This window comes from Pyrgilauda ruficollis, unplaced genomic scaffold (genome assembly GCF_017590135.1).
Source record: "Pyrgilauda ruficollis isolate IOZ18807 unplaced genomic scaffold, ASM1759013v1 scaffold23, whole genome shotgun sequence".
Lineage (NCBI taxonomy): Eukaryota > Metazoa > Chordata > Aves > Passeriformes > Passeridae > Pyrgilauda > Pyrgilauda ruficollis.
The window spans coordinates 5,692,583-5,720,387 of record NW_024522539.1 but is presented as its reverse complement, the minus strand read 5'-3'; the positions used below and the strand labels follow the sequence as shown (position 1 = coordinate 5,720,387).

At 43.7% G+C, this 27,805-nt stretch overlaps 1 protein-coding gene across 1 annotated transcript; it reads left to right on the top strand.

Moving 5' to 3' along the window:
- The first annotated feature begins 1,351 nt into the window (after positions 1-1,351).
- Positions 1,352-27,375, top strand: SV2B (synaptic vesicle glycoprotein 2B). The gene is made up of 12 exons (XM_041469125.1): positions 1,352-1,835; positions 11,797-11,977; positions 12,584-12,735; positions 14,692-14,825; positions 15,572-15,661; positions 17,784-17,894; positions 18,990-19,078; positions 19,804-19,968; positions 22,521-22,654; positions 23,380-23,580; positions 25,835-25,994; positions 27,019-27,375. Exons 1-12 carry the CDS (start codon positions 1,352-1,354, stop codon positions 27,200-27,202), a joined length of 2,085 nt encoding a protein of 694 aa, XP_041325059.1. The 3' UTR covers positions 27,203-27,375.
- The last annotated feature ends 430 nt before the right edge of the window (positions 27,376-27,805 follow it).

Sequence of the window (27,805 nt, the reverse complement as noted above, 5' to 3'; positions counted from 1 at the left end):
GCTTCTATAGGTCAACTGACTGTGTAGGTAACAACACCCACACATGCTCAGGCTTGTGCCTGCCCATGTCAATCCATACCTCATTTACACTTTATTTAGGCAAGTAGCTCAAAGCTTAAAGCAAAGTCCACGTTCTGTGCATGCCTATGCTGTGCTGGCTGCTCTGGCGTGACTCCACTCCCTTTCCCATGTGCTTCTCCTTCCAAGCTCTGTGTCTACAGCTGTGTGAGGCAGGGGAATGCTGCAGAGCCAGCTGGCTGGAAGCTGCCTGGAAAATAATGGAAATCAGGTGTCCAGAGGGAGTGTGTGTTTAGATGTGTCTTGACTTTTCTTGGTTTTCCCTGCAGACAGCAGTGATTCTTTATTAGCTTTGTTTTTTGCTCTCTGTGAAAATCATCCCCTGTTGATGTTTGGATATGGGGAGAACAGAGCTTGGTGTGACTTTTGGTGACTTGGCAGACTCTGTATGCCAGTTGTGCATCTGGGATACAGATGGAGAGACACTAGGGAAAAGAAGAAGCCAATAAATAAAATTAATGTGGGGATCTGGATGAAAAAGAAAACCAAGATCACATTTTGTCTCATTATGGTGCTAGCCAGTTGTAGGGACCAGGGATGAGTGTACTCTGAGGAGACGGATGGAAACATATTTAGCAACCTTAGAGCTCTTTTCCAGCAACCCAGCCCAGTGCTGTTCTGCTCTCCATGGAAAGCAGGACCACATATGGGAGGCAAGACTTCCAGGAATGACAGAAATTGGGACCACATGGTACTTTACATTCTACTTTGGGTTCCCACTGAACTTGGTACATTTTAATGCTCTGTTTTTTTCTGAGGCTTTGGGTTTTGATGATGCAAAAACATTCCTCTGTTGCTGTATTTTTTCAAAGGAAAAGCACATATTCAAAATGTTGGACATTAAACTCAGTGCATGTGTGCTTGCAAGCTTACTGCTGTCTCATTGCTATTGTTTCCTCTTTCTCAGGACATGACCTTCAGCACCACAATGAATCAGGAAAAACCTGTCAAATCCTCCTAGCTCCCTGGCTGTGCAATTTGCTGTTCCCTCGCTGTTCCCCAGACAGCAGCTTTTCTCACCCAAGGCACAGGAGCCAGCAAGTCACAAATGACAGCTGAAAAGTGAAGCATTACCAAAAGCTGCGTGAGACTCTGTCAAAGAGAACCTTTAAATATAATTCTCCTTCCAAGCCTGGGAAGCTGAGCATCCCATCAGTTCCAAAGAGGGGAGAGAAGATATGTTCAAGTAACCAGCACCCGAAACCGCACAAATCCATACCCATTTTAGAATATCTACACCGTGACCTGCAGCACTTAGAACTCTCTGTTCAGAATGGATGGTGGATATAGAAACACAAACCAGGTCTCAGATGACTACAGGTACCAGGATGGCAGCTACGACGCACCCAACGACGGCTACTACCGGGGCGGGGATGAGCCCGCGCAGGAAGAGGATGCCCAGAGCGATGTCACAGAAGGCCACGATGAGGATGATGAGGTCTATGAGGGGGAGTACCAAGGCATCCCACACCCAGATGACATTAAAGAGAAGCAGAAGAAGCGAGCCCCTGCTGTGGATGATGAGTACAGAGACCGTGCTGACCTCATGGCCGAGAGGATGGAGGATGAGGAGCAACTCGCCCACCAGTACGAGAACATCATTGAGGAGTGTGGCCACGGACGCTTCCAGTGGACTCTCTTCTTTGTTTTAGGGTTGGCACTGATGGCAGATGGGGTGGAGGTGTTTGTGGTTGGATTTGTTCTTCCCAGTGCTGAGAAGGATATGTGCTTGTCCAGTTCCAACAAAGGGATGCTGGGTAAGTGCCACTGGCAAACAGCTCTTCTGATGCAACGAGAAGCGGCTGGGACACCTTTTTCTGGTGACCAGCTGATTTCAGGATCTTCTGATGACTTTCTTCTTGTCTTGTATGTCATGCATAGTCATGCCTGGGTGGATCTGACTCAGGAGGGTTTCACAAGGTGATGAGCAGCAGAATTGTACCAGAATGTGCCAGCCTGGTAAGCCAGGGCTGGATCTGGGCAAAGCAGGCCACAGTCTGCAGGTCCACAGGGCAAAACTTCAAGGGGTGTTCAAGGATAAATAAGTGAAAAGTTAAAGGTGAATCTAGTGACTCAAAATTCAAAGCTGTTAGAAACTACAGGTTTCCCTTTTCTTCAGCCCAAAGTCCCAACAGGAAAATCAACTGTGCAGTCAGTTCCTTCTGCCTGCTGACTTCTCAGTTTGCTCATATGTCCTGGATCAGATTTAGTCAATGGAGGCTTCTTTTTAGGTCTGTGGAATGCAATTAAAGTGCAGCATGAAGATTAAAGCTGAGGCTACTGGCAACATCCCTTTTGCATCACTACCAGCATCTCCCTGAGGTCAAAATACAAGGCTTAGTTATTTATTGGGACCGAGACGGGGTGGAAAGGTTTGGACGAACAATTTTTTCCCTTGAACAATAGGCAAGCCAAATTCCATCAGCCAAAACAGCAAAGCCTCCCAGATCTCCAAGAATCAGGACAGGATCCAGCAGGGTCTGTAGTGAGAGCCAGCCACACAATAGGACAGAGCATCTGGAAGGGAAATAAAATAGCTCTTGGAATAACTGCTTGAGGAGGGAAAGAGTGTGTCTTGAAGGACACGTACTGTGATTGCAGGGAATCATCAGGGACTCTAGGTCATTCGTGCTGGCCCAGAAAATGTGCCTGATGCAAGGAAAATGCAGATTTGGGACTAGACCGCAGCCACTGACTTCATTCTATTGACATTATTTTCATGTGACAAAGGCAATAGATAATTATCCCTATATAAACCTCTCCTCTTGGTGTACTGAGGTCATATTCACTTTTCTGTTTCTCCCTTTTTTCTTTGAACTTGAGGATTGGGATGCTTCTTTCTATAGTTAGCCAGGTCTGTACTGACTTTTGTACCTTAAAGACATTAGCAACTTTTTTTGCTTCACGAACCCATTAAAATTTCTAGCTTGAAATATCTCTGGTCAGATATCTAAAAGCAAACCTCTCACAATTAGATCCTGATTTCAAAGGGACTTTGGAATTCACCAGCTCCCTATGGGACACAAGGCTTGGTGTCTTTTTAGTGATGAAACCTTTTTTGAAAAGCAGGTCATTTATTTTGGTGACTCTATGAAAGCTGAGATTCTCTGAAACTATGACCCCATAAATATCTACCTCTGTATAGCTCAAGCTCTGGCAGGCTTCTGAATGAGAAAACTTCAAATGTCACAAGGAAATCTATCTTTGAAGTATTTCTGGCCCAACCACAGGTAAAAATGAACACGAAATCTCCCCAGAGAGCGTGTTCTGCTTTTTCCAGCTCAACATTTGCAAGGCTGAAAGTTCAGGGTGTTCTGATAAGCTCTGAATAAGCAAGGAGACATTTGGGTCCGTATCCAATCCCAGCTCCAGCCTCCTGCGCACTTTCAGAGCTAATCTGGGACTGCTAATGAGGGGAAGAGAATTCTCCTTGCTGCCTTTCCTGCCCACTTTCAAACACAGCTTGTGAGAACCTGATTTTGCAGAACAATTTCTCCTGTCCTTAGCTTGTTTGTTTGGGGGATCTGCTGTCAATCTGCTTGTATTCAAACTATTTCGTGCCTTCATTATGGAGGAAAAAAAAAATTTCTTAAAACAATAAAAGCTGGTTCATCTTTGTTTGGGGCAGGGAGGAGAGTGGGTGGTTATGGCAGCATGCAGTTGTTATTGACTGGTGGTGTACATGGGGCAGGTCTCTGATTCAGTCCATCTTGTTAAACATCCTTTCTTGTCTGCTGGACATTTCTCTGTTGCTGGGTCTGAGGTTTGTGACTTTGTGAAAATGAATTAAGCATGGCTTGGAAAGCCTCACATTGCCCAGCAGTGCTCTGATGTGAGTAGTGAGTACCCAAGGCATCAAGAAAAGAGTGTGATGAACCTGGGGTGGGTAGGGGGCTGCTGGAAGGGATCAGTGCGGATCTCTGGGTCTGGAGAGGGGAAGGAGACCTTTCTGCCAAATGAAGGGTGGCAGCAGCAGGGAAGAGGGTGTTGGAGGTTTGACAGCGAGCAGGGCAGTGCAGGGACACAAGGTGTGGGTGCAGCCCTGCCTCCAGCACAGCCTCATGTCCCAAATACTGCCCCTGCAAGGAGGTTTCATCTCTTTTCTCAGCAGCTGGGGCATAAGGACAGCAGATATCAGCTTCTCAAGGGGAAGGCTGAGGAAGTTCTATTGATGGGGACAAGAACAAAATCATCGAAATCTTTCTTAGGATAACTGCGGCTCCCATCCACCTGCAGCTAGAAAAAAATGTATCTCCCACAAAGCTCAGAGTGTCCAAGACAAGCTCATGTCCCTCTGTGAATCCATTCCCTTGGTGGTCTATGGCAGTGCATGATGATCAGGGTTCAATTGGAGATTGATTTGGTGGTAATCAAAGAGCCTTCACCTCAATTTCTAATGTGCAGTGACAGCCTTGCACGAGAGTGTCTGCACAGGAGGGATAATTAGAGCAGGCACAGCTTTTCCCTCCAGTTATCCCACGGTTTTAGGGAAGCAGGGATATTATCCACACATAAGCTACTGCCCCTTGCCTTATCCCCATGTACCAATAAACATCCACAGATAAGCTCGTGTTTATTCCCAAGGAACCGATTATCTCCCCAGTTTTTGCTAAGGAAACATAACCAGGTTTTCCCAGGAGCAGTTAAGGTCACTTCCAGGCAGCTGCTAACATTTAAACACACGAGGGCTCAGCCATAACAAGAGAGGCCAGGAGGGAAAAACAAGGAAATAAGTCAGGTGAAAAATCAAACTCCAGCAGAAATAGGAAGGGACAAATAAGAGAGATAAAGCAGATGCCTCCTAAAGACCAATTTAGTGAAGTTCAGCTTCTGTTAAAAGGACATTTTGCATTAAACACTCTGCATATTGCATATTTTTTTCTCCCTTGGAAAGCAGTCATGGGAAAATATCAGGCAAACTATGGCCAAATTATGCAAAAATTGCAAATAAACAGATGCCCACGGTGTTTCATGAAATGTGTGAAATGGATATGACACGTCTTAGAAAACGTTTACATTTCATTCTGAAAATAAACATCTCACCATCAGATGCAAATTAACAGCTATTTTAGCCCTAAATATCCCGAGTGGGACAAAATACGTATTTGGAGTTTTTCAATTATGAGAAGTGCTATTTTAAAGATTATTTTAGGAGTAATACAAAAAATAAAACCCAACAAAAATAAAAGAAACAACAGAATACATATTTTAGCAGATTGATTTAATCAACTTATGAGTTGCTAAGAATAAGTTTGTTAACATGTAACAACTTTATTTTTACATATTTATTTGAGAGATCAACTTTATTGAGCTTTCATCAGCAGTAGTCAAAATAATAATTCAATTCTTAAATTTACTGAGACAGAATATTCCTTCTCAGTATGATACAGCCTATTGGAAACATTATTTTTAATATGCTTAGGATAATCAAAAGATTAATAAAATTTGTATTTTTATGTTTGCTGAAAGGTACACAGTATCATTATTTGGAGAAATATCCTATAAATATATATCTTTACATGCTATAAATCACTTCTTAGAGGACTAAATATTATGTTTGCAAGCACAGAGCAGTAAGTACACAAGTATAAAAGATAATGACATAGTAATGTTTTAAACTTCTTCACATGCTGCATATAAAAAACTCAAGGCATAGCTAAAGCAACAGCCATCCCAGATCCCACAGCTGCAGTTGTGTTATCATCATTTCACAGTTCACTAAACTGAGACAAGGAAATTTTTAAGGGCTTTGCCCATAACTGTAAAACAGCTACACCAAGGCTGAGAATAAAATTGCCTTTTCAGGCTCCCTTCTCCTTTTTATGATTTATTAATAATTTTTTAAGGAGAATATAATATTACAGACTCTTAACCTCACAATGCCGGATTTAAAAAAGCCAGTAAAATAGATCCTATAAGTAATTATGCTTTTATGTAGCAACTCAAGCTTGGCTGTGTGAGTCAGGTTAAATAGAATGTGTACAGCATGCCTGCTTTTAGTTGTGTGAAGAGGATGTTTTATTATCAGCTGAGATAAAATCTGGTCGCAGCTTCCCATTGACCTGAATTCACCTGATATGAGAGTAAATCCTAATCCCCTCTGCAGAGCTCAATGGCTTTTCTCCACTTAGTTTCTTTTCTCTGTCTGAGCACAGACAAGCCCAGCCATGGCTCCCTTGCTCTGCCGTGGTTATTTGCTGCCTCTTTTGCCCCTCCATGGCCATGGAGCCCCAGCTCAGCAGCCACACCCTGAAGAGACCTGCCCTCGTCAGGCACGGATTCCTGGCTGCAAATTTGCTCTTGGTTGGAAATGCTCAGCCCAAGGAGTATCATCACCATGAGCAGTAGGGAAAAAATCAAGGTGCTTTTGTGATTTGAGAACACCCCACATTTTGTGTAGGTCTGATATGGGGATGAATGGCTGTGTCCCCATCTGTAAACACCGTGGGAATTTCACCTGACGTGTTCTAGTCTGAGAACAGGTTTTTTGGACAGAAAAGGATTTGTTTGGCTCCTCTGTTGAAATCTTTGCTTTAGCAGAAGGGTTGGGTGGAGAGAACCAGATGGTCCCATGAATACTGTGGTGCTGGACAAGTCCCGTGGGGAGATGTGAAGCCAGCTGAGTGTAAACACCACCCACGCCCCGCTGGCAGCGCCGAGCCCGGCTGTGCCGCAGCCCCACGGGCTCACCCACCCACCCCACTCCAGCTGCACAGCCCCCTCCATCCCAGCAGCCAGATATGCCCAATATCCACACACAGATCTCCCAAAATGGAGTGCTGCCTTTGCCATGGCTGATTCCCTTCAGTGCCAGAGGCGCTGGCTGCAGAAGGAGTCTCACTGCTTGTGCTAACCAACAAGGAGAGTGGCACAGGATCAGCTTTTCCTTTGAGTTCAATTCAAAAGGTCAAGTTGATTCATGGGGAAAGCATTAATAAACCTACAAGGAAGAGCAGATTGAAAATTGCAAGAAGAATGGAAAAAAAGAGTACCAGCCTTTAGCTCATCCTCTGTCAAGACCCTCCCATCACTATGGTACAAGAGAGTCAGCACTATCATTACTTTATTTCTCTCTTTTAATTACTTGTAATTGGATCTTCTGCCTTGCCACATCCATCTCCCAAATTGTCCAGACCTGACTCACAAAGTTTTCTTTGTGTCCATAAGGTGTATCTCTAACAGATTCTACACCAGTAACAGTATTTTAATTTTGTTTTTATTACAATTTGAACCACAAGATATAAAAGGTCCTAATAATTTTCTATTGTCCAAATGCTTTCGCTCTTCAAGAGCCTTTTTTTTTTTTTTACCGTAGGGCTGTACTGGTATTGGCCTGGGATTGGAAGTAAGGTAGGAGCTTTCCCATTCCTGTGGTTACTGGCTCCACACAGGCCAGAGCCATCCCTGGGTCCAGGCAGCTTTCTTACCTCCCTGACAGCCCCAAGGACTCTGGGACTAATTCTTCCCAGTGAGCTATTTGGCTCAAATAGCTCAAATTTTCTATTTATTCCACAAGTCTTTGTCCTGTCTTTAAAGGGATTATTTCTAGATGTGCCTCCTTTTTTAAGGACTTTAATCCCATTAACTAACAATAAGAAAAATTCACGCTTGTGATGCAGATTTAGGTAAATCTTGATTTTTTTTTTTTCCTGAAACCCTTAGAAGTCTACTTTTAACTATATTGAAGCAATAAAAATACAGTTTAGCACACCCAGATCCATATACTGTATCTGCAGTATATTCCTTTCCTTATTCCTAGAACTTCAGCTTTTAACTTCAAATTCCTGTCTAATACAGAGCACACAATTTCAGTAAAGGCTAATAAATTTCTTAGTGTGAAAATGCTAAATATGTTACCCCTTTTCTAGTGGGAATAAGCCCAGTCAGTGGTCACATATTTTCCTTATAACTTCAGCAATGGATGAGTCATAACCCAAAATTTATTCATAGAATTTCAGCTCTTTGGTTTTCCACCAATTTTATGGGAGGCTGTTGCAGACTTTCCCACAGGCATTCATTATACTCTAGGACTTGTGGAATAGCCTGCAAATAATGGCTTATTCAGAGTTGCCCTTAACATTTCATCTGAGCACCTTATGTGTCAATTGGGAAGCTGGTCCCTCCTAGCACAGTCTAAGTCTCTGTGGTTTGAAGCCAAGTTTAGAAGTCAGGATTCTGGTGCAGACCATTGTAATGTTGTACTGTAGAATATTTGATGGACAGAACTAGCCCAGCAAAAGTAATACCATTTTGGGATCACCTTTCTTGGTCCAACTCTCCTTAAAATTTTAGTTTCCTTGACATGAGCTGGATCTTTTCCAGAGGTAGCAACCATCACTGTGTTCTCTGGAAGATTGTCTCCCTGCAAAGAGGCTGTTTGAGTGACTATTCCACTCCTCCCTGGGTCCCTGCCACCTTGTTGTCAATCCAGGGCACAGCAATCTGCAAAGCAGATGTTGTTCTGCACCCTGGGTCCTGAGATCCATCAGCTGACAGAGTGTTCTATAGCAGCTACCTCAAAATTTTAATTACATTGGCCAGAACATGCAGTCTTCACCAAAAAAATCCACCTCCCCATGATAAGGAAGTGTTCTGTTGATTTTGTTTCAACCCTGAAGCTGTTATTTCCATAACCAGGATCCTTCCCTCAAAACCTGGCTAAGCAGACAGTCTCTGGTTGTCTCTTTCCTTTTCCACAGATTTTTATTGTTTTAAATTTCTGGGGGACCATGCATCAATTGATTTATCATATACAATAGCTAATTATAGCAACACCCTGTAGATGAGTTTGTGACATTAACAGCTCTGCTGTGGTTTCTCTGCTCACTGTGTGATGGATGCTTTGTTGCAAAGGTCCAATCTTCCCTTCCATCCCAAGTTTCAGCTCCTTGGTCAGAATCTGCAGGGGTTTGCTTACAAAAGCAGCTCCACTTGATGTTGAGTTTCAAGCACTGCCACATCCCATACCAAGCCCACTCTTCTGGCCAGACAACAGGCTGCCCCTCACCAGTGACTGCAGTAAAACACCAGCTAGAAGGCAGTAAGAATCTCCTCCACCTCCTCCTGACCTGAGACATTTTCCATTACTAAGAGGCTTTGGATGAACATCTGCCATCCAGGGATTTTCTCAGTGGGGGGAAAAAACAAAAAGGGGAAAAAAAAAAGAAAAAAAAGTTTGGCAGATCATTTTTTCTTCCTCACCAGGGTCTGGCAGTGCTGGCAGGGCTCACTGTCAGATGGGTGGCTGTGATGCACCAGTGAGTAGATACAGGGCTTATCATCACTTCCTTCTACTGGCTGCCATCAGAGTTGCTCCATTAAATGTGGCTCAGGAGCCAGGGTAAAAGCATTAAGCCGTCCAGCACTGCATTAAGATCCTTCCTTCAGGAAGTTTTTGGACTGAAACTGTTTTTGCTTTGGCTCACCCTTGTAATTTGCACTTCAGTGGACAAGCTGGAGGACAACGTTAATAGAAATAGAGATCCCAGTCTCTGAGATGTGTTTGTATCTTCTCTTGAGATCAGTACCTGAAACCTTTACACATCTTCAGATCTCCTCACCAGGACAGCTTGGATCAGGAGGGTAGGGCAGGGAGTGCAAGGATTGGTTGCACAGAGCCACACGCTCATGGTGGAGGTACAATTGGCCAAATCTGGCTCCACAGTTCTGGTACAAAGGCTTTTAACAGACAAGAACAGATTTTTTTTGCCTTTGATACACAAATCCTGCCCTTCAGACATTGTGTGGATTGAAAAGGTTCACTCACAGATAGGTGACCCCACTGTGGAATAGAGAGATTTAAGAAATCCAAACTTTTCCACGTCTGATCAATGTGACACAAGTGTCCTTCAAATGCTGCAATGGGTCTCTGCTGCATAGCTTTTAATTTAGTAATGCATTTTAAATCAAGTGCAGGCATTTGCAATCAAAAGGAAGACAGGATCAGCTGTCAGATAACTCTGCATTAGCCCTCAGTTGGATGGCACAGAGCTGCCTTCAGCTACCAGACTGATTGTTTTGTTTAAACATTAATAAATTACAAAAACATTCATTGCCACCTTGTTTTCCAAGTGTATTTGACAGAACAGAACCTGGTGAAGGCGTTGGCTCTCAAGAGAAGCCAAGCTTCGTTCAAGGTGAGGAATGAACCTCCAAAGAGTCAACCATGCCTGAAAAATGTTTCTTTTAGCTGTACTTCTTCAATCAGTGAATAGGAATGTTTGCTATTAAAGCAGTGTATTTACTTGCTTAGCATCTGATGCCTTCAGCTGGGGCCAGGGATGCAGGGAGCACTGCTGCTTTCCTTCAACCCCTGCTCAGCTGGGTCTTGAATCTGACATGTCCCCAGTCTCCAAACATCTCAAGCATCATCCCTTTCCTTCAAGAACTCCCTGCCCTGCAGGGAAAGCAGAAAGTTCTGCTTTCCAGCAGGCAGATGCTCTCCATCCTGAAATAGCTCAGCCCATCTGGATCACATCCAGTGGTGGTTAGGCCCCATCAGGATCTCCACAGCAGGATTGTGCAGCCTATAGACACAGGCTACAATCCTGTCAATGGGGTTTGATACGATGCAGGAGTATTCTTGGGAGCAGCCTCTGGTACCTCTGTGCTCCCCAGGAAAAGCCGTGGTTGCAACCAATTTCTTCTGAATTATATCTGGAAAGTAGATAAAATAAATGAGAAAAATATATTCCTGAACCTTTGAGCGCTATGAACTAGTGTTATTTACACTGGTACCTGCATTAAAAAAAGGCAATAAAATCTGTGGCCCTCCTGCAGCAGTGGCAGTAGAAGAGCAAAGGACAACTGCCATGTTCTCCAGAAGAGTGGCAAGCACAAACTGAGCAGGGTACAGGGAGACTGCCCGGGGTGGAAACCCATTCTCTCCTATTCAGCCTGGCACTAAATGAGTCATTGAGACTGTCTTTGAGGACCCCAAAGTAGAAAATCTAGTGAAGTCAGGTTAAAAAGAAGAATCCACCTTTCTCAACAATGTTAGAGAGATAACTCTATACAAGCCTTAGATTCTCCCTTCTCCTGAAATTTTTCAGATCAAGACTGCACTCTTGAGTTAGCTGTCCTTTAGTTAGACACCAGATCTTGGCTCAGTAGTGAAGGAAGTAGCTGAGCTACTCGAGGTGAGTCTGGGTAACAGACTGATCCTTTCAGATACAGCTGGGAAAAGCAGAGAGTGAAAGAGATGAAACACTGCAAAGAGATTTAGCTGTGCTTCATCAGTCTCTGCTCTCACAGCTTTCTGAGCATAAACAGCAGCCTGACAGAGCCTCTCCCTACGCATCCTCCACCCCACTGCACTCAGGGGGGTCAGAGGAGTTAAGTCATCAGATTTCTGTTGTATTGTTGGTGGCACATAGCTGGGACACGTGCATCCTAAGCTGCTTATGCCTGGCCATTGCTTACGTGCAGGGGATATGTGAGCAGCGAGGTTGGGAAGGAAAGATGTGGGTCTGGTCAAATGAGGGTATGTCCATACTTCCTGAAGTGATGCAAGCTCTCAGGCACAAGATGGGAAAATTACTGTCCTGCCAATGGGCAGAGTTTCTGGTGTCTGAGATTTGGGGTGGTTAGGAGTATCTCTACTTTATTGCACAATATGCCAGGACAACATCAGCTGCCACATGGGCACTTCCAAATCTGCTTCTACACTGTGTGCTATTTCCACGCTGTTAACAAGCTGACTGTCTCTCTCCCTTCCAGGCTTGATAGTCTACTTAGGAATGATGGTGGGGGCTGTCTTGCTGGGCGGCCTTGCTGACAAACTGGGAAGAAAGCAATGCCTCATGATATCACTCGCAATAAATGCTGCCTTTGCGTTCCTCTCCTCCTTCGTCCAGGGATATGGATTCTTCCTCTTCTGCCGCCTTATCTCAGGCCTCGGGTGGGTACCTGATGAATCTGGCCTGGGGGAGCCCCAGCACAGCTGGGCAGTGTGGGTGTGTGGGGTGGGACAAGGAAAGGTGCTCAGGAGATGCATCCCTGGTGCCCAGATGGGATGGCATTGCCATTTAGGATGTGTGGCTGTGTTACCTCACTCTTGACCCTTAGAGCTGTAATGGTGGGAAGGTTTGTCATTGATGTTCTGGCTACTGCCCAAACTGTGCAGAAATGTGGGTGAGACTGAAAAATGCCCACCTCCAAGGCTTCCAATGAGACCCTCAGCAGTTCCCACTGGCTGCCTGTATTTTGCCTGCCTAAAATGAGTGATCATGAAATAACAAGAGGAGATGTTTAAGTGAAAAGCAGGGTATTACTCTAGGTTTGTACAAACTACAGAAAATTCAGCTTTTAGAGCATGAGAAGGACCTTGTTCATCTTTGATGTCTAAGACCAATCCAGCCAAAGAGAGATTTTCATTTTTCCTCCAAGTCTCACTTCTGAGCAGCCCATCTGTGAGTGTGACCTTCCCTCATTAGACATGCAATCCTAACCACAAAGACATTGAAGCAGACTCTCATTTTTCTCATGTGATGTTTTTTCTCCTCAGTATCGGGGGCACCCTCCCCATCGTGTTTGCCTATTTCTCTGAATTCCTCTCTCGTGAGAAGAGGGGGGAACACCTGAGCTGGCTTTGCATGTTCTGGATGATTGGTGGCATTTATGCCTCAGCAATGGCTTGGAGCATCATCCCACATTACGGTAATTTGTGATTTTGATTTTCTACACCACCACATTCCTACACCACTACACCACCCCAAACCCTTGCACAGGTGGTGACAGTTCTTACATATCCCAGCACAAATATCACTGAAATATTTGAAATAATAGATATCTGAAGTGCTCACAAAAGTTCTCATAAACTGACTGCGCAATTGACTGATGGATACTAAGGCTGTAGATAGGACTGAATGGGGTTGCTTTCCATGTAAAGCCTCAAATGCATCCCTTGAATTACACTGCTGGAGCCTGAGCTCTTAATCTAAATGTCAGCTCATTCGGGGAAACAATTGACTGAGATTATATGGCAAAAATTGATCCAGTTATCAAAAATAAGCAACTTTAATCAGGGAATTACTGGATGCTGTGGATGACAGCAGTGAGGCCAGCACATGTGCTTTCCCTTAGCCAAGTGTCCACTCTGTCAGGGCTGTGTACCTGGTGACAAATCTGCCCAGCATGTGATGGGCTGAAGTCACTTCTGCCTTCACCTAAATGGATGTTGGAGTGGAATGGGTTCCCTACCCTCAGCTAGAAGTGGGAATGAAAAAGTAGATGGCTGTAAACTGAAATTTACTTGTGCTCGGAAAAGCAAAAGTTTGCATGTCACATGGAATTCCTTGTAACTTGTGTATATAACCTAGGAAAACACCAGAAGCAAATATCTACTGGAAAAGATTAATTCCCCCAGTATTCAGTGACACCAGCTGTTTGCAAAATCCTGTTTGAGGAAAGTAGGACAGTTCACAAAACCCACAAAGGAAACCACTAACATTTACCTATCCATCATTTCATTTTTAGCACATTTAAAGCATGCTCAGTATAAAGAAATATTAATGCTTTTGATTGACATGACAGAGACTGTTGGAAGAAATAGGTAAACTTACTGCAGTGGTTTCAGGTAGAAATAATTCTTTTAACTGCAACAACATTTGCTTTTAAAAGCTCTTAGTTATTTACATTACAATTATTTTTCAGATGACTTTTTGATATTGTGTTTTTGTAGCTTCTTTTTTGATTTCCAGTGTTCCACCTACTCTTTTGGAACTTTATGAAATCATTAGAACACCATGACTGGCTCAGATGAGACCTCTGCAAAACGCATTGCTTGATGATTCCCTTTTAATGTGAATAAAATTTTTTATAGAAAAAAGATTATTTAAACACTCCTTATGAGATTTGAGCCTAGGGAGAGTGAATGGAGCAATGTAAGAGAATGAGGCTGTACTTTCCATTTCTTAGCAGGGGAATACCTAACTTGGTCAAACACCAGGAAAAAAGCAGGAGTGGGGTATCTCAAGTGCAGGATTAGGATTTTGATGTTTTAATTTTGAAGCCCAGCTCAGGTTTTGTAGGTCTGGAAAAAAATAAACTTGCTTTTCTTGCTCACTTCCATGAAATGTGAAATACGTATGTGATGTAGGAGATGGAAAGAAGCTGTCTCTACTGTGCCTCTCAGATCAGAGATTTAACCTTTGAAAAGCTTCACTAACATCACTGAGAAGCGATCAATTATGGCCCTTATTCCTGTACAATTTCCCAGCCTTACTTGCCTACAGCTGCTCTGAGCTGTTGCTATCACTAGGTGATTTCTAAACTCAAAGATAAAAGGTTTTTAAAAGGCAGACCCTGAGCATGCTCCAATTTCTGCAATGAACATGAACTTGTTGCTATCACTAGGTGATTTCTAAACTCAAAGATAAAAGAAGGTTTTTAAAAGGCAGAGCCTGAGCATGCTCCAATTTCTGTAATGAACATAAACTTGCTGCTATCTACTGAGCATGCCATCAAAGCTCCGAGAGCCACCAGCACTAAGAACAGCAAACTTTCAACCTGTCCTCATGTCACACAGAGCTGCAAAGTTCTGAGCTGCACGAGCAGAGAAAAACTCAGAACTCCTGGTCAGTATTTTCACTTGTTGGCTCCTGCTGTTTCCAGGCTGGGGGTTCAGTATGGGAACCAAGTACCACTTCCACAGCTGGAGAGTCTTTGTACTCGTGTGTGCTCTGCCCTGTATCGCCTCCCTGGTGGCGCTGAAATTCATGCCTGAAAGCCCGCGGTTTCTGCTGGAGGTAAGGTGATTCATCTCTGATATCTGCAGAGGATAGCAGGTCCCTAATGTGTCACTGTCTGTCTTTCTTTGTCCCATCAAACACACAGAGTGCAAGCTCAGAGGCAAAGCCACTCCTGTGTGTCTATGCCAGCTCCACAGACTGCTTGAACCCCAAAGATTGCAGACCGTGGGGTCAGGCACTGATCATTAGTGTGTCACTGCCAGATGGGGTACAGAAGGAAGGTAGGGAGAGATGGAAATTTGGGAATTTTATCTGTCCAACAAAGCACTTTGAAAACATCTCACAGAGTTTGGGCATGGTACTACTGAATCCTGGTGGTAGAGCAAAGGGTAAAGTACATTTCACTGAGTAAAATACTTAAACCTCAGAAATCTTAAGTTTCTGTATCTCCACTTCACAGATGGGAAATATAGCAATACATAGTTCAAGCCTGCAAGTCTTTAGCAGAGTTGGGTTGAGAGTCCAGTTCTCCTCATCCATCTCCTCTTCTTTCATCTGTTTTTAAAGCTCTATCCCTGGCCCTTTTTCTGCCTCAGACAGTTTTAGGACAATTCCTTTCTCCAGCACAGAGATGCTGCACTCAGTGAATACCAACCATGCCTTCAGCTCTTTGGGTTTCATGCAGCCCAGGCTGTGTGCTTCTCTACTATGCTGGACCTCTAGAATTGCTTTCTCACTGTGCTTTGATAAATTACAGAGCTGGGAGCTTGAACACTTGCTTTCCTTCTCTTTGGTGTTTTCAGATTGGTAAACATGATGAAGCTTGGATGATTCTCAAGCAAGTCCATGACACCAACATGCGGGCTAAGGGCGAGCCAGAGCGGGTGTTTACGGTGAGTTGAGCAAAGCCATTGGGTAAGAAAAGCTGGACATACCCTCCTTAGTGCACCACAGCATGACTTTATTTCTCCTCGGGACTCTTTCAATGTAATATCTCCCCCAGCAACCAGAAAAAGGACTGTGAGAAACATTCTGTGGGTTTAAACTTAGATGCCAGTCTGTTTTTCCAAGAATTAATCAATTCTGTCAATTGCAGCAAGTACTCTTCATTCCTGGTGTTACTCTACATCCTTTAGACCAGTGATTTCTCAATTATTCACATGTTTAATTGGCTTGCTCTAAGAGACTAAAACAAAATAAGAGACATATTAGCCATGTGGGTGACCTGAGTCACTCCTTTCTCCATTCTGGCTTCTAATCAAAGTCTGATTAAACTTCACGTACTTTCTAATGAGCTTTCCAAACTCCACCTGCCTCATATCCAGTCTTTAATCTGTCTAAGGGAAAGTGGGATGAGTGGCTATTACTCACTGGTCTGCTGCTTGTTGTGAAAAAGGTCACACCAGCAGAGTCGTTAACAGTAAAATCAGAGGAAAGGTTTATGCTGGGGTTAGCAGCAAATTACTATAATTCAGTGTTAAAATCCTGGTGAGCCAGCCAGGGAAGTACTCTTGATTTATTCTTTTAAAGATGAGAGCACACATGCTTTTAAAGGATGGAAAAAAAGGAGATTTGTGGGTGAAACATTTATTTTTGATCAAGAAGGAAAGCAACACTCCATGTTCAGAAGGATTGCCAGGAGATTGTGCCCCTTGGGAGTGATCTTCAAGGAAAATACAATTTCATATCTGAGCATGACAATTGCATGCAGGTTCATGTAGGATCTTAATGAGCATGTGTTATTTTTAGGCTACCAACCATTTGAGTAATGCAAGCTCTGATAGCAATGGTGAGAGAGAAGTTTTCTTCATATCCATCACTGGCTTTGCTGTAACGCTGAGCTAGGAAATGAAGCTCAAATATAAATATATTTAAATATATATATATATCTCACAAAGTAGGGCACTGTGAGAGTCTGAGCTGAGTAGGAGAATGAAGGAGCAGCTGTAGAGCCTCCATTAGTGCTCGTTCCTCCATGCAACAGAGTCATGACTGCAGTGCAGGAGCTGAGCTCGGGTCGCACCTCGAGGAGCCGCGATGTACTGGCACAGGAGGGTGATCAGTGCTCCTGGTGTGGCACAAACTGTCAGGGTTTGTGCTTTTCTGACAGGCCAGAAGTTGTCAGTTTGTGGTGAGTCAGCCTGTATGGGACAGTTCCCAGATCTGACATTTAATCAGTGCCAGGAAGAGGAATGTGGAGACTCCAGAGCTGAGCCAAGGCGCTCGTTCACGCTCAGAAATTTATTCAGCAGATTTTCGCCTCCTCCATGTGTTTACAAACAGTTCTGTTTTCCTTGAATATGTCCTTTAATTAAATTTACTAAGCAAATATTTACTGGTATACATTTGTAAGTTTTCCTGAGCAGTCCAGTTCAGGTATTCAGCAGTGAAAATTCAGATTCTTTTGGTGAAGCAAACTGATTGCATTGTGTGGGCTCACTTGATGGCAGGATACATTTTCGGCTGTAAAGATTCCCATCTACAAAATCATTTGTCATAGAAGTTCTGTCAGTGCTATTTAAAAGATGTTGAATGAGTTATTCCTGCTAGTTGTCTTAGAAGAATGAAATCCACACAGTTTGGGTACAAGTGGCTGATCTTGGAGATAATTTTTACTGTACTTTCTGAGTCCTAATTTGTCGTGGGAATCTGAAGATAGAGAAATGAAGTAGTATACAGGTATGTTAGCTAGCAAATGAAAGATTGAAGTGGACATGGTATTATATGATTATAATATATATGATATACATGATTAAAATATTTCATGGAAGAGGAGAGGGAGAGGGGATGAAGGGATAGATGAAAAGAAGGAAGCAAGGCTTATTTCTGTTAATAGTCTCTTGCTGTAATTAAGTCAATGAGCTCAATTGCTAATGTTAACTTTCAAGGAAAAAATAATAGGGGTTATTAGGTGGAAACATTGCCCAGAAGACAGTGGAATTTAAATCCACCCAAGATCAATTCTAGAAACTGCAGTCCAATTTTTTTTTCCTTTTTTTTTTTTTTTTTCTCCAGGTTTCCTATATCAAAACTCCAAAGCAAGTAGATGAATTTATTGAAATTCAGAGCTCAACAGGGACCTGGTACCAGCGGTGGCTGGTCAGAATCACGACTACATTAAAACAGGTAAGAGAAGAAAAAAACTTCACACAGTGCTCCAGTGCCTCTTTGCTTCAGGTCATTGTACCTTGAAACCCTGACTCTCACCTCAGAAAATCTGGTTTTTACAAAGAGCTGTAATCTGACTGCACTTTCTGTGCAGATGTCTGCACCTGCAAGCTGCCACGCTGCCAGCCAGGCCCCAAAATGCCCCTGTGAGCATCACTGTCATCCAGCAGTGCAGACTTCCAGGAGCAGCCACAGCCCCAAGCACTTGGCTCTCCTCCTGAGCAGATAAATATTGATTCTCTCTCCCCAAGCCTAAGTGAAATTACCACCTGCAGTGAAGGCAGAAAGTGTTTGCTCTTTGTTCCTGCTGAGACCAAGTTTCTAGGAATGTTATAATGTCTCCTAGGCTAATTTAACCTTTCACACCTGCTATGCTGCTCACCTAACACCCGTGTAGACTGTGGAAAACCTGGCTAGAACTTCTAGTCTTGAAGGATGAGCTGAAAATAAAGGAGAGTTCTTCTTAATAGCAATGCAGGTGCTATACTATTACTATACTTTCATGTCAAGATAAGAAGCTGCATCCCCTCATGTTCTTGGCAGCATTTTCTGCAGTGAGTCAAGAGCAGATCTTGGTTTACCTCCTGCTTGGCTTCATCCCTACCTGATTTCATATTATACCTCCTGAAGTGCCAGCTGTGTTTGGGCTTTTGCTCTTCAGAGAGCTTTTGATCTCAGTTTGAAAGCACTCCTGACACCATACGTATATTTGAAAAGATAAAGTTGTCAGAGGGTCTGAGAACAATCTCATATCCACATTTGCTGATATAACCTGAGAGAGACACTGCCTCATACCCAGCCCTGATCATGCACTCCAGCTCATTACAGAGGGCTCAGATCAAGTACTCTGGCACTGAGCTGAATAAGTGATTTTTTGTAAGCCATTTACTCGATAAATATAATTTTGAAAAAACACTGAATATAAGCCACACATCTGACCTTCCTCTAATGAACCCATTTTTCTGACATTAGGCTTATGATGCACTCAGAAATTAAGCTGTCAAGTGTCTGCTGGGGTGTCCTGGCAGCTAATTCCTTCTTGTGGATTTGTAGGTCTGGGACAACGTGCTGTATTGTTTAACAGCCCAGTACAGGATGAACACACTGATGCTGGCTGTGGTTTGGTTTACAATGGCCTTAAGGTAAGGAAGATACTTCTTTATATTTTTCAGGAAACTAAAGCACTATTCAGAGTCTGAATAGTTATTTAAACTTGTAAATAAACTATTACAAAATTAATCCTGGTCTTATTTTAAAGAGTCTTTGTGAACTTAGCCTTGCTCTCCTACAAATATTGATCAATCTGACTGCTTTATATTATATGAAGTACAAGGTGCTTTGAACAAACCAGGACTTGAGAAGTGGTTGGTAGCACAGTAATTGATTGACTTTCTCACCTTTAGATCTTTCATTTGATCTTGTCCACACACCCACAAAAAAGACACAACCCTACCAGACTCTCAGCTGTTCCTTAGTCTAGATCAAAACCACTCAGGGGAGTTTAAATCTAAACTGCAGGTAAATTTTGTCTAATTTTCGCTTGAATTGCACACTTACACAAATCAGCATAAGTTGTTCATTCTCTGCTAATTTAATGGGTAGCAAGGTTAGCACATTTCTGTATTCCCCAGCCAAGGGGAACTGAAATGAATTCTCCTGCTTCAAGTGAAGGGGAATGGATTAACATGCTCCTGAGATCAGCAGGGTGCTTAGAGAGCAGAAACACTTTGCTCAGTCCTGTGTCAGAACCAAGCAAGAATTTGTGTCAGACATGCATTCACATTTGGAGTTTAACAAGTTTTCAAGCTGTGAAGTGGATCTTTGGAAGAATCTTGTGTCCCTGATGTGTCTCCCAATCCTGCTGCAGTTACTATGGCCTTATTGTCTGGTTCCCTGACATGATCCGCTATTTCCAAGACGAGGCATATGAATCCCGAGTGAAGATCTTTGATGAGGAAGAAGTGTCCCATTTCACCTTTAATTTCACCCTGGAAAACCAGATCCATAGAAATGGGGAGTACAGGAATGACAAGTAAGTGAACAGAATTTGCTTTGATGTATTTGAACTGAAATAAATTTCTAGAAAGCTCTTTCTTTCTTTTCCATTTTGCATTAACTTGAACTCCTCTGTTGGTCTTTTGGACACTCAATCTAAATCTCTCAAGTCCCAGAGGCAGTTTTTGACAGACAAAATATTATTTTAATCCTTTTTTTCCACCTACTTTGCCTCTGTCACTGACTTCTGCAGAACCCAGCGGGTGCCTGCGAGGAGTCCTGCTTCCATCCAGCAGCCCCGTGTTGGGATCAGGGCAGCAAGTGCCCACCTGGCCGTGCTGGGCAGCCCTGGATGCAGAGATGACTTCTTTTTCCTTAGCCCACACTGACATCTACTGGGCTTGGGCAGCCACTGGTAATGAAATTGCTGCTGTATTTCCAAAATAAAAATATATTTCTTCTTGAAGTCCTCTGTATGAATTACTGCAGTTTCCATCCTGCAACCCATTAGTGCAAGCTTGGCCATGGCCATACTGGGGTGCTTCTCCCATTGCAGTCACTATCTCCCCACAGATGAGCGAGTCACCTTCTCTTTTAGTGTTTTGGAGTCAGTGCATTTGTTCCAGCAGAACATTGTCGTTTTCCTTCCTTTTTTCCTTCTATTTGGGCTGGTCTTGTTTTTCTTCTGTGTCCAGCCTGGACACCAATCACTCTATGTTCCACGGCAGTGTAAATCCTGGTCATTCCATTAGTACTATTCAAAATCCCAATAAAAAGGAAAAATATCCCTCTGTAATTTCTGTGATCTCATCGCCCTAACAGGATGCTGCTCCAGCTGCCGTGTTGGAGGGAGCTCCTCCCCATGTTCCGTGTTGCACAAAACACTCACTGTTTTAATCTTCACAGCTGAAACCACACCTCATTGCCCAGCCAGGTTGTTCCAATCCCCTCAGAAACCATTTCCTTGTTACATATTTGATATACATTGGTGGGGGACCCCAGCATGTGTCCTCATGTCCTTCCATACACCTTCCCTGCAACAAGGAGCTGAGCTTGATGATGCAAACATAGCCCCAAAATTCCTGTTTCCCAAAAGAAAGTGGTGAGAAGTGGATGTTGGTCAAATTTAGGGACTGGGGACATTTTTCTTATGCCATTTCTTATGACATTTTCTTATGAGGAGGTACTGAATTTTCACTAACCCCACTGAGAATTAAAGATACTCAGCACCTGACTGGATGAAGACATAAAACTTGATGTAAATCACTATTCTCCCCTTGGTCCTCTCCATTTCAAATACTCAAAATCTCATCAAGCTAAATTGCAGTAATGCCCAGAAATTATCTCAGTATGGTTTACAGCTGTGTTTGCTCTGCAGCCCTTGGCTGTGAGCTAAAACTCCATGGAGCACCAGGCCATGGAGTCTGGGTCTTCTGAAGTTGGGTGTTAAGAAAGCAAACTGCAGGGGGAAAACAGGTTTTAACAGCCTTTGGGAGTAAATACATCACAGGAAAATACATCACTGAGCAAATGCAGAACAGCTTAAATTTTGCTGTAACCTGTGAGACTCTCTACATGGAGCAAAACACTTGAATAATCTTCTTGTGGTGTTTTGTGCATTAATAATTTCTGTTAGTAGGCTCAGTCAAGAAGCCCTGCAGTGCTCATTTAAAGGTGTAAACAGCCATCACGTTACGCTGTGTTAAAAGTGCTCAATTCAATTAAGCTGCAGAGTATGTTAGAAGGCTTTTTTTCATCTGGTGACAGTCATGGCCTCTTTAACTGGAGCAATAATGCTTGTTCTTAATAGCTCCTTACATCTTCTAAACATGTCTGTGCATTACCTAATACATCTTCTCAGTGTTCCTGCAAAATCTCACAGGTAAATCAATATTGTGTCATCCTTCAGGCAGCCAGGTCAGACATGTCACGCTTCCCATCAGAGGAGAAATCAATCACCTGACACAGTTTATTATTTTTAGTGAAATCTGTTTTCATTACATGATAAGTAATAAACCTCAAATAGAGATGGTTACAAGCAGAACTCAGATAATCTCCCCACTCTCTCCAGAATCCCTACTGCATTTTCACTTAAAAAATCACTTTGAGTTTAAACAACTGTCAGAAACCTTTCACCAAATGGCTCAATAGGCTCCTGATAATGTCTGGTTTTATTTATGATGGAGGAAGGGGGAGACTAAGGAAGGCAGCAAGGTCAGCTCATGAAGGAAATGCCCTGCATTGAGTGGAATTCTGTCATCTTCAGACAGATTAGGACTGAACACGAGAGGATTTGTGTCACCTCAGCTTTAGAGGCACATTTTCTCAGATGTGATTATTTTGAGGAAAAGAAAAACTGCACAAATCCTAAAAGATCCATGTCTCTTTAAAAAAAATACTCTTCAGACCCTTCTCTTCTAATAAAACACAGAAGGACCTGGAGGGAATTATGCATTCAAGCAACACCTTTTCTGCAAATGACACGAGAAATTAGAATTAGTGCTCTGTCTCTTGAAACAGCCACTGCGCACTCTATAGTGTAGAAAATATCTTAAAACACAGAGTGAAGTTCTGTTTCCTGCCCCACAGATTTATTGGCATGAAATTCAAGGAAGTGAGATTTGAGGATTCATTATTTGAGGATTGCTACTTTGAAGATGTGAGATCCAGTGAGACCTTCTTTGAAAACTGCACCATCATCTCTACTGTCTTTTATAACACTGGTAATGGGACTCCTGCTGCAGTGTCATCTCTGTAACTAGGAACTTTTTTTTTATCAGAAAACTATTTTATTAGAACTCTTTTATCTGCTTTCTGGGAGAAAGGATGGTAGGGATCTGTGTGTTTGAGTGTGTGCTGGGTAATGAGAGTGATGCTGGAGGAAAAGAGTGTCATGCATTTGGAAAGAGACCTCAGGTGGCTCCATCAGTGATTTTAACCCCATGGCTTCTGGTGTCTCTGGGTGCTGTATGGGAAATGCAAAATTCTGTGCTCAGGCCCTGACAGGTTAAAGTAATGGCAAAATTCTCAGCACTTTACAGCTCTACTCAGTAAAAATATAATTTCAAGCCACCGGCAGTTGAAGATCATCAGCAGTAAAATAGTCACTAATTTATACCAAAGAAAGCTCTTAACTTCTACTCTAATAAAGAACAAATTATTATGCTATAAAAACCAAAGCCTGCATTGCCCTGTCCTTGTGGCATGGGGATACTGGTTCAGTACACTGAGTATACTCCACAAATAAAATGAGTTTATGAGCTTGCATCTACCAGGAGCCAAAGACTCAGCTAGACTTTGCCACTCTAATAAATTCCCACTGAAATAAATGCTCCCTGGCCATTTCCTTTGGATGAGAAACTTCTCTTGGGTCTTTGGTTTGGTCCTTGCTGTTGTATGGGGAGAGCTCAGCCAAGCAGGGTCAAGCCTTTGCCTCTTTCCCTCACAGATCTCTACGAACACAAATTCATCAACTGCAGGCTCATCAACAGCACCTTCATGAAGGAGAAGGAAGGCTGCCACATCGACTTTGAGGAGGACAATGATTTTCTGATCTACCTGGTCAGCTTCCTGGGCAGCCTGTCTGTGCTGCCAGGCAACATCATCTCTGCTCTGCTCATGGACAAAATCGGGAGGATTAAGATGATTGGTGAGTGGGGGCAAGGGGTGGTGGGGCAGGACAGGGTGGAGCACACCCCTGCTAAGAGCCCTGCTCAGTGTGTCTGCACCCTGGCATGGCTCTGGTGGGAATGAGTAGTCCCCAAAACAAAAGGAGAAGAAGGATAAAGACTAGAGGGTGAGGCAGGTGATCCATGGCAGTGAGTGACTGACCTACTCACCTTTTCTTCACTCTGCTTTTCTGTGTCTGTAACACCTTTTTTTTTATTTTTAAATGTTGCCTTTTGTGTCAAATCCTCCATGTTTTAGCAGTGCTCAGCAAATTAGGGTCAGAACTAAAAAAGGGCCTCTTGGTCCTGTAGAGTTGCTGCTGAAGTCCAAAGCCTGTGTATAAATAAATGAACATTTTGCTTGTAGCAATGAATATTCACAAAAGTTATTTGATGTGGCAGCTTGACAGCCTAGGAGTTCCCTCTTTTTGTTTTTTATCTGATTTTCAAATGATTGCACAAGCAGCTTCAGAGAGCATATGGTAAATTAACTGACCATGTCACAGCCAAGAAAGGAGCCACCCTTTAGCATTGTGGGAATAAGTTATCAAGTTATCACCTTATCAGCTTTATGAATACTTTGGGAATTGCTGGTGTTGCAGCCTCCAGGGTTCAGACCTTGCTCTCATCCCATGATATGGGAATGATGCCCTGGGGGACAGCCAAAGGAAGGTAATAAAATCAGGGATGTGGCTCAGGGGTAAGGGATGAATCACTCTCTTGAGCTCTTCTCTCTCCTCTGAGAACAGAGGGAAGGTTTAGCTCAGCCTCACCTTCAGACAGGTTAAAGTAGAGCAAGATGACTGTCTCAGGAATTTACACTGAGGGAAAATGAGCATTCATGTGAATTTGAAAAAGACCCAAACAAACCAGAGGGTCTGTGAGAAATAAATTAGAGGAAGCTGAATGAAAATCAGATTGTCCATCCTGCAAACATGTCAGCGTTTCAGCATTTTCATCTGGAATTGAGATGACAGCTGGAGCCCTAAATGCTTATTTCTCCTGCAAAAAGAAGAGAACAGGACAAAAATTAGTAATGACATGCTGAAACGTTTCACTATGGAATTTCCAATTGAAAGAGCCTTCTGGCGTCCCACCTGTATCACTCTGTCGAACATATTATTTCTGGTCAGCTTAACAGGAAAACTGAATTTCTCCTTTGTGTTATGTGCCTCGCTGGGGCTTCAATTCATTTTTATCACGTCCTGCCAAACCTTCTCTTGTGCAAAAGAGCAGATCTCTTGGTGCCCTCACCAGTGCTGGGCTGGGCTTTTGCAGCAGGGGGAATATCCACACCACACTGTGGGGATGTGGTCTGGCCTTGTACCATGGAGGAGAAGTGGACAAGGAGTCCTTCACAGCAGCTTTTCATAGGCAGGCCACTACAGTGACAAGATGCAAAATAATGTCCAAATTGAAGCATCTTAGTTACACTTCAGCATCCAAATTATTTTGGATGGCGCTAAATTGACTCCAAAACCAGCAAACAACAGAGAAAATTGTTTGCTTTCCTGGTAATAAATGGAGATATTTCAGTGATAACAGAACATCCTGGTGAAAAATGGTTTGATTTTTCCCAAATTTCAACTTTCTGTTGAAAATTCCCAATGGGGTAGAAAGCAGTGATGTAGCTATTAATATTTCTGAATCTGAACTGTGCCTAACTGAGCATGAATGCTCTCACTTTCTCCCTCGGTGATGTTCATAAAATTATGGCTCCTGTGCAAATGTGCCATGAAATCTAATGATGTTCTTATAATTAAAAGAGACCTCAAGTGCTTATACAAGTGACTGTAAATTATCCTAATTGGGACTAGAAATCTGTCAAGTGATATGAAATGAAATGCACAAGCTTATCACTTGAATCTCAAGTTGAAAAACCTTCACAATGATGCTTCCTCCTCACTGACTTTCATGTTTATTTGTCTCTGCTCTTTCTGGGTCCATCTGGAAGTCTGAGATGCTGGAAGCCTGCCTGGAAATGCCTGTCTTCACAGTCTTTGTAGAGCAGGACTATCAGCAAGATCAGGTGGATATTGAGAATATTTCCAGGCTGGCTTCCAGCATCAGAGAATGACAGATAGGCAGTATCAAGGTGTTTTTGGATCCTCACGGATTTAATACTTATTGGGACGAAACGCCATCACTTGAAAGCCATCTTTAACAAAGTGTTTGCTCAGCTGTGGACAGGGGATGCCGGTGCCAGCCTTTTCCTGTTGGTTTTTGCCCCTGCAGGCGGCTCGATGCTGATCTCAGCCGTGTGCTGCTTCTTCCTGTTCTTCGGGAACAGCGAGTCGGCGATGATCGGCTGGCAGTGCCTCTTCTGCGGGGCCAGCATCGCCGCCTGGAACGCCCTGGATGTCATCACCGTGGAGCTCTACCCCACGGACAAAAGGTGCTCAGAACGTTTCTCCTTTTATTCCAACCTCTACCTGGTCCTCTTTGTCCCCAAAGGAAAAAGCCGCCCTAGAGACATGTAGGTGGGGGAGCTGTATATTTTTATTTATTTTACTTTCACCAGTCCTTCAGGGCTGTGTGATCCTGGGTCAGGACAGACATTTGCAAGCATAATTCTGCAAATTAAAAGTTTAAAAAGTTCAGCGTGGCACGTTGAACACAGGGATCACGTGGGCATATGGAAATTATAAGCTGATAAATCAAAGAATCATAGAATCATGACATTATAGAATGGTTTGGGTTGGAAGGGACCTTAAAGATCAACTAGTTCTAAAGCACCAAATGAAAGAAGTATTCTGTCATTTTCATGGATGTGCATGGAGGTCTGGCTTTTCACACTTCATCCCCATCCTCTCATCATGGCTCATCACTGGGGCAACCCTCCCCTCCAAAACCAGGAGAAAACCATGTACACAGAGTAATTTGGGACATGGGGAAGGAGATTTTGGGACAATGTCCTGCAGATTAAATATTTCCTTACATCACTATAAGCCCCTTTTTGCCTTTTTGAGACTGTTCGGGGAAGCCAGAAATGAAGGACAGGGACTGTACATTAAAAGTAGTAGGCTTTACTTTCTGGGTGAAACAGAATTTAGAGGAGAGCTGTGTTTCCTTCTCTGATGACAGCCCAGTTCCAGGCAGCCCTTGGAAGGGCTTTGAGGAGATCTAGAGCAGATTTTGTCCTGCCGTCTTTGGGGAGGGCAAAGGCTGACAGAGTGGGCCACTCTAGGGAGAAGGTGAGATGAAAAGGAGAAATGATTGCACACAGACATTCTCCTCATTCACACAGACATGCAAAACAGCTGCATCTATTTATCTACTTATTTATTCCGCCCAGTTTTACTTGCTAGAAGCATAGCCCGAGCAACATAAGAGCATTCACAAAATTACCCATCCAAACCTTGTGTAGTTGTGCCAGAACCTGCCTCCTAACCATCGCTTTCTGCTTTTCCTCCCCGCAGGGCAACGGCCTTTGGCATCCTCAATGGGCTCTGCAAGTTTGGTGCCATCCTGGGGAACTCCATCTTCTCCTCCTTCGTGGGGATAACCAAGGTGGTTCCCATCCTTCTGGCCTCCTCCGCTCTGGTTGGAGGTGGCCTGCTCGCTCTGCGCCTGCCAGAGACTCGAGAGCAGGTCCTGATGTGAGCAACAGAGGCCGTGGGGGCTTGTGGGGGGGCAGATGTAGAAGAAGAACAAAAAAGAGCCATGTCTGGAAAACCCAAAACGTTCATTCTGTACTGTTCTGTCGATACCTCAAAGCGAGACGGCAGAGGGAAAGAGGAACCCGGAGGGATTTAAACAAAACCATCGTTCCTGACCTTATTACAGCCACCACTGGTGCATGCAGCCCCCACACACCCCTGGCAGAGCTTGGGTTCCACCCTGCCGATGCTGGGAGCCCCCCCTGTCCCTGTCCATCCCCTGCAAGGACACCAGAGGCAGGCAGCAGCTCCGTGCCCGCGTGGGTGTGACATGGGAGGACAGACCCGACCCTCCTGCCTGGCCATCCACGTCAGCTGTGCTCAGACACACGGAGCATCCGGGCAGGGCAGGTAACCAGCCTGCTCTAGGTGAGCTCCAGCAACAGGGCTGAGGGTTGCAGATGTGGCCACGGGCCCCAGCTGTCCTGATTTTGGGATTACCACTCCACCCACCTGCAAGAGTGAGAGTCCTGGGTTCTCGAGGATGTGAGGGTGGGTGCTCGGCTGTCTCAGAAGACTCAGAGCTTCAAAGCCCTTTACTGTCTTC

Bases quoted from the DNA above. Each gene is read 5' to 3' on its own strand.
- SV2B (XM_041469125.1), top strand. From the start codon at position 1,352: ATGGATGGTGGATATAGAAACACAAACCAGGTCTCAGATGACTACAGG. The intron at 15,662-17,783 runs GTGAGTTGAGCA...TTTTTTCTCCAG, and splicing joins AGCCAGAGCGGGTGTTTACG to GTTTCCTATATCAAAACTCC. The intron at 19,079-19,803 runs GTAAGGAAGATA...ATCCTGCTGCAG, and splicing joins TGGTTTACAATGGCCTTAAG to TTACTATGGCCTTATTGTCT.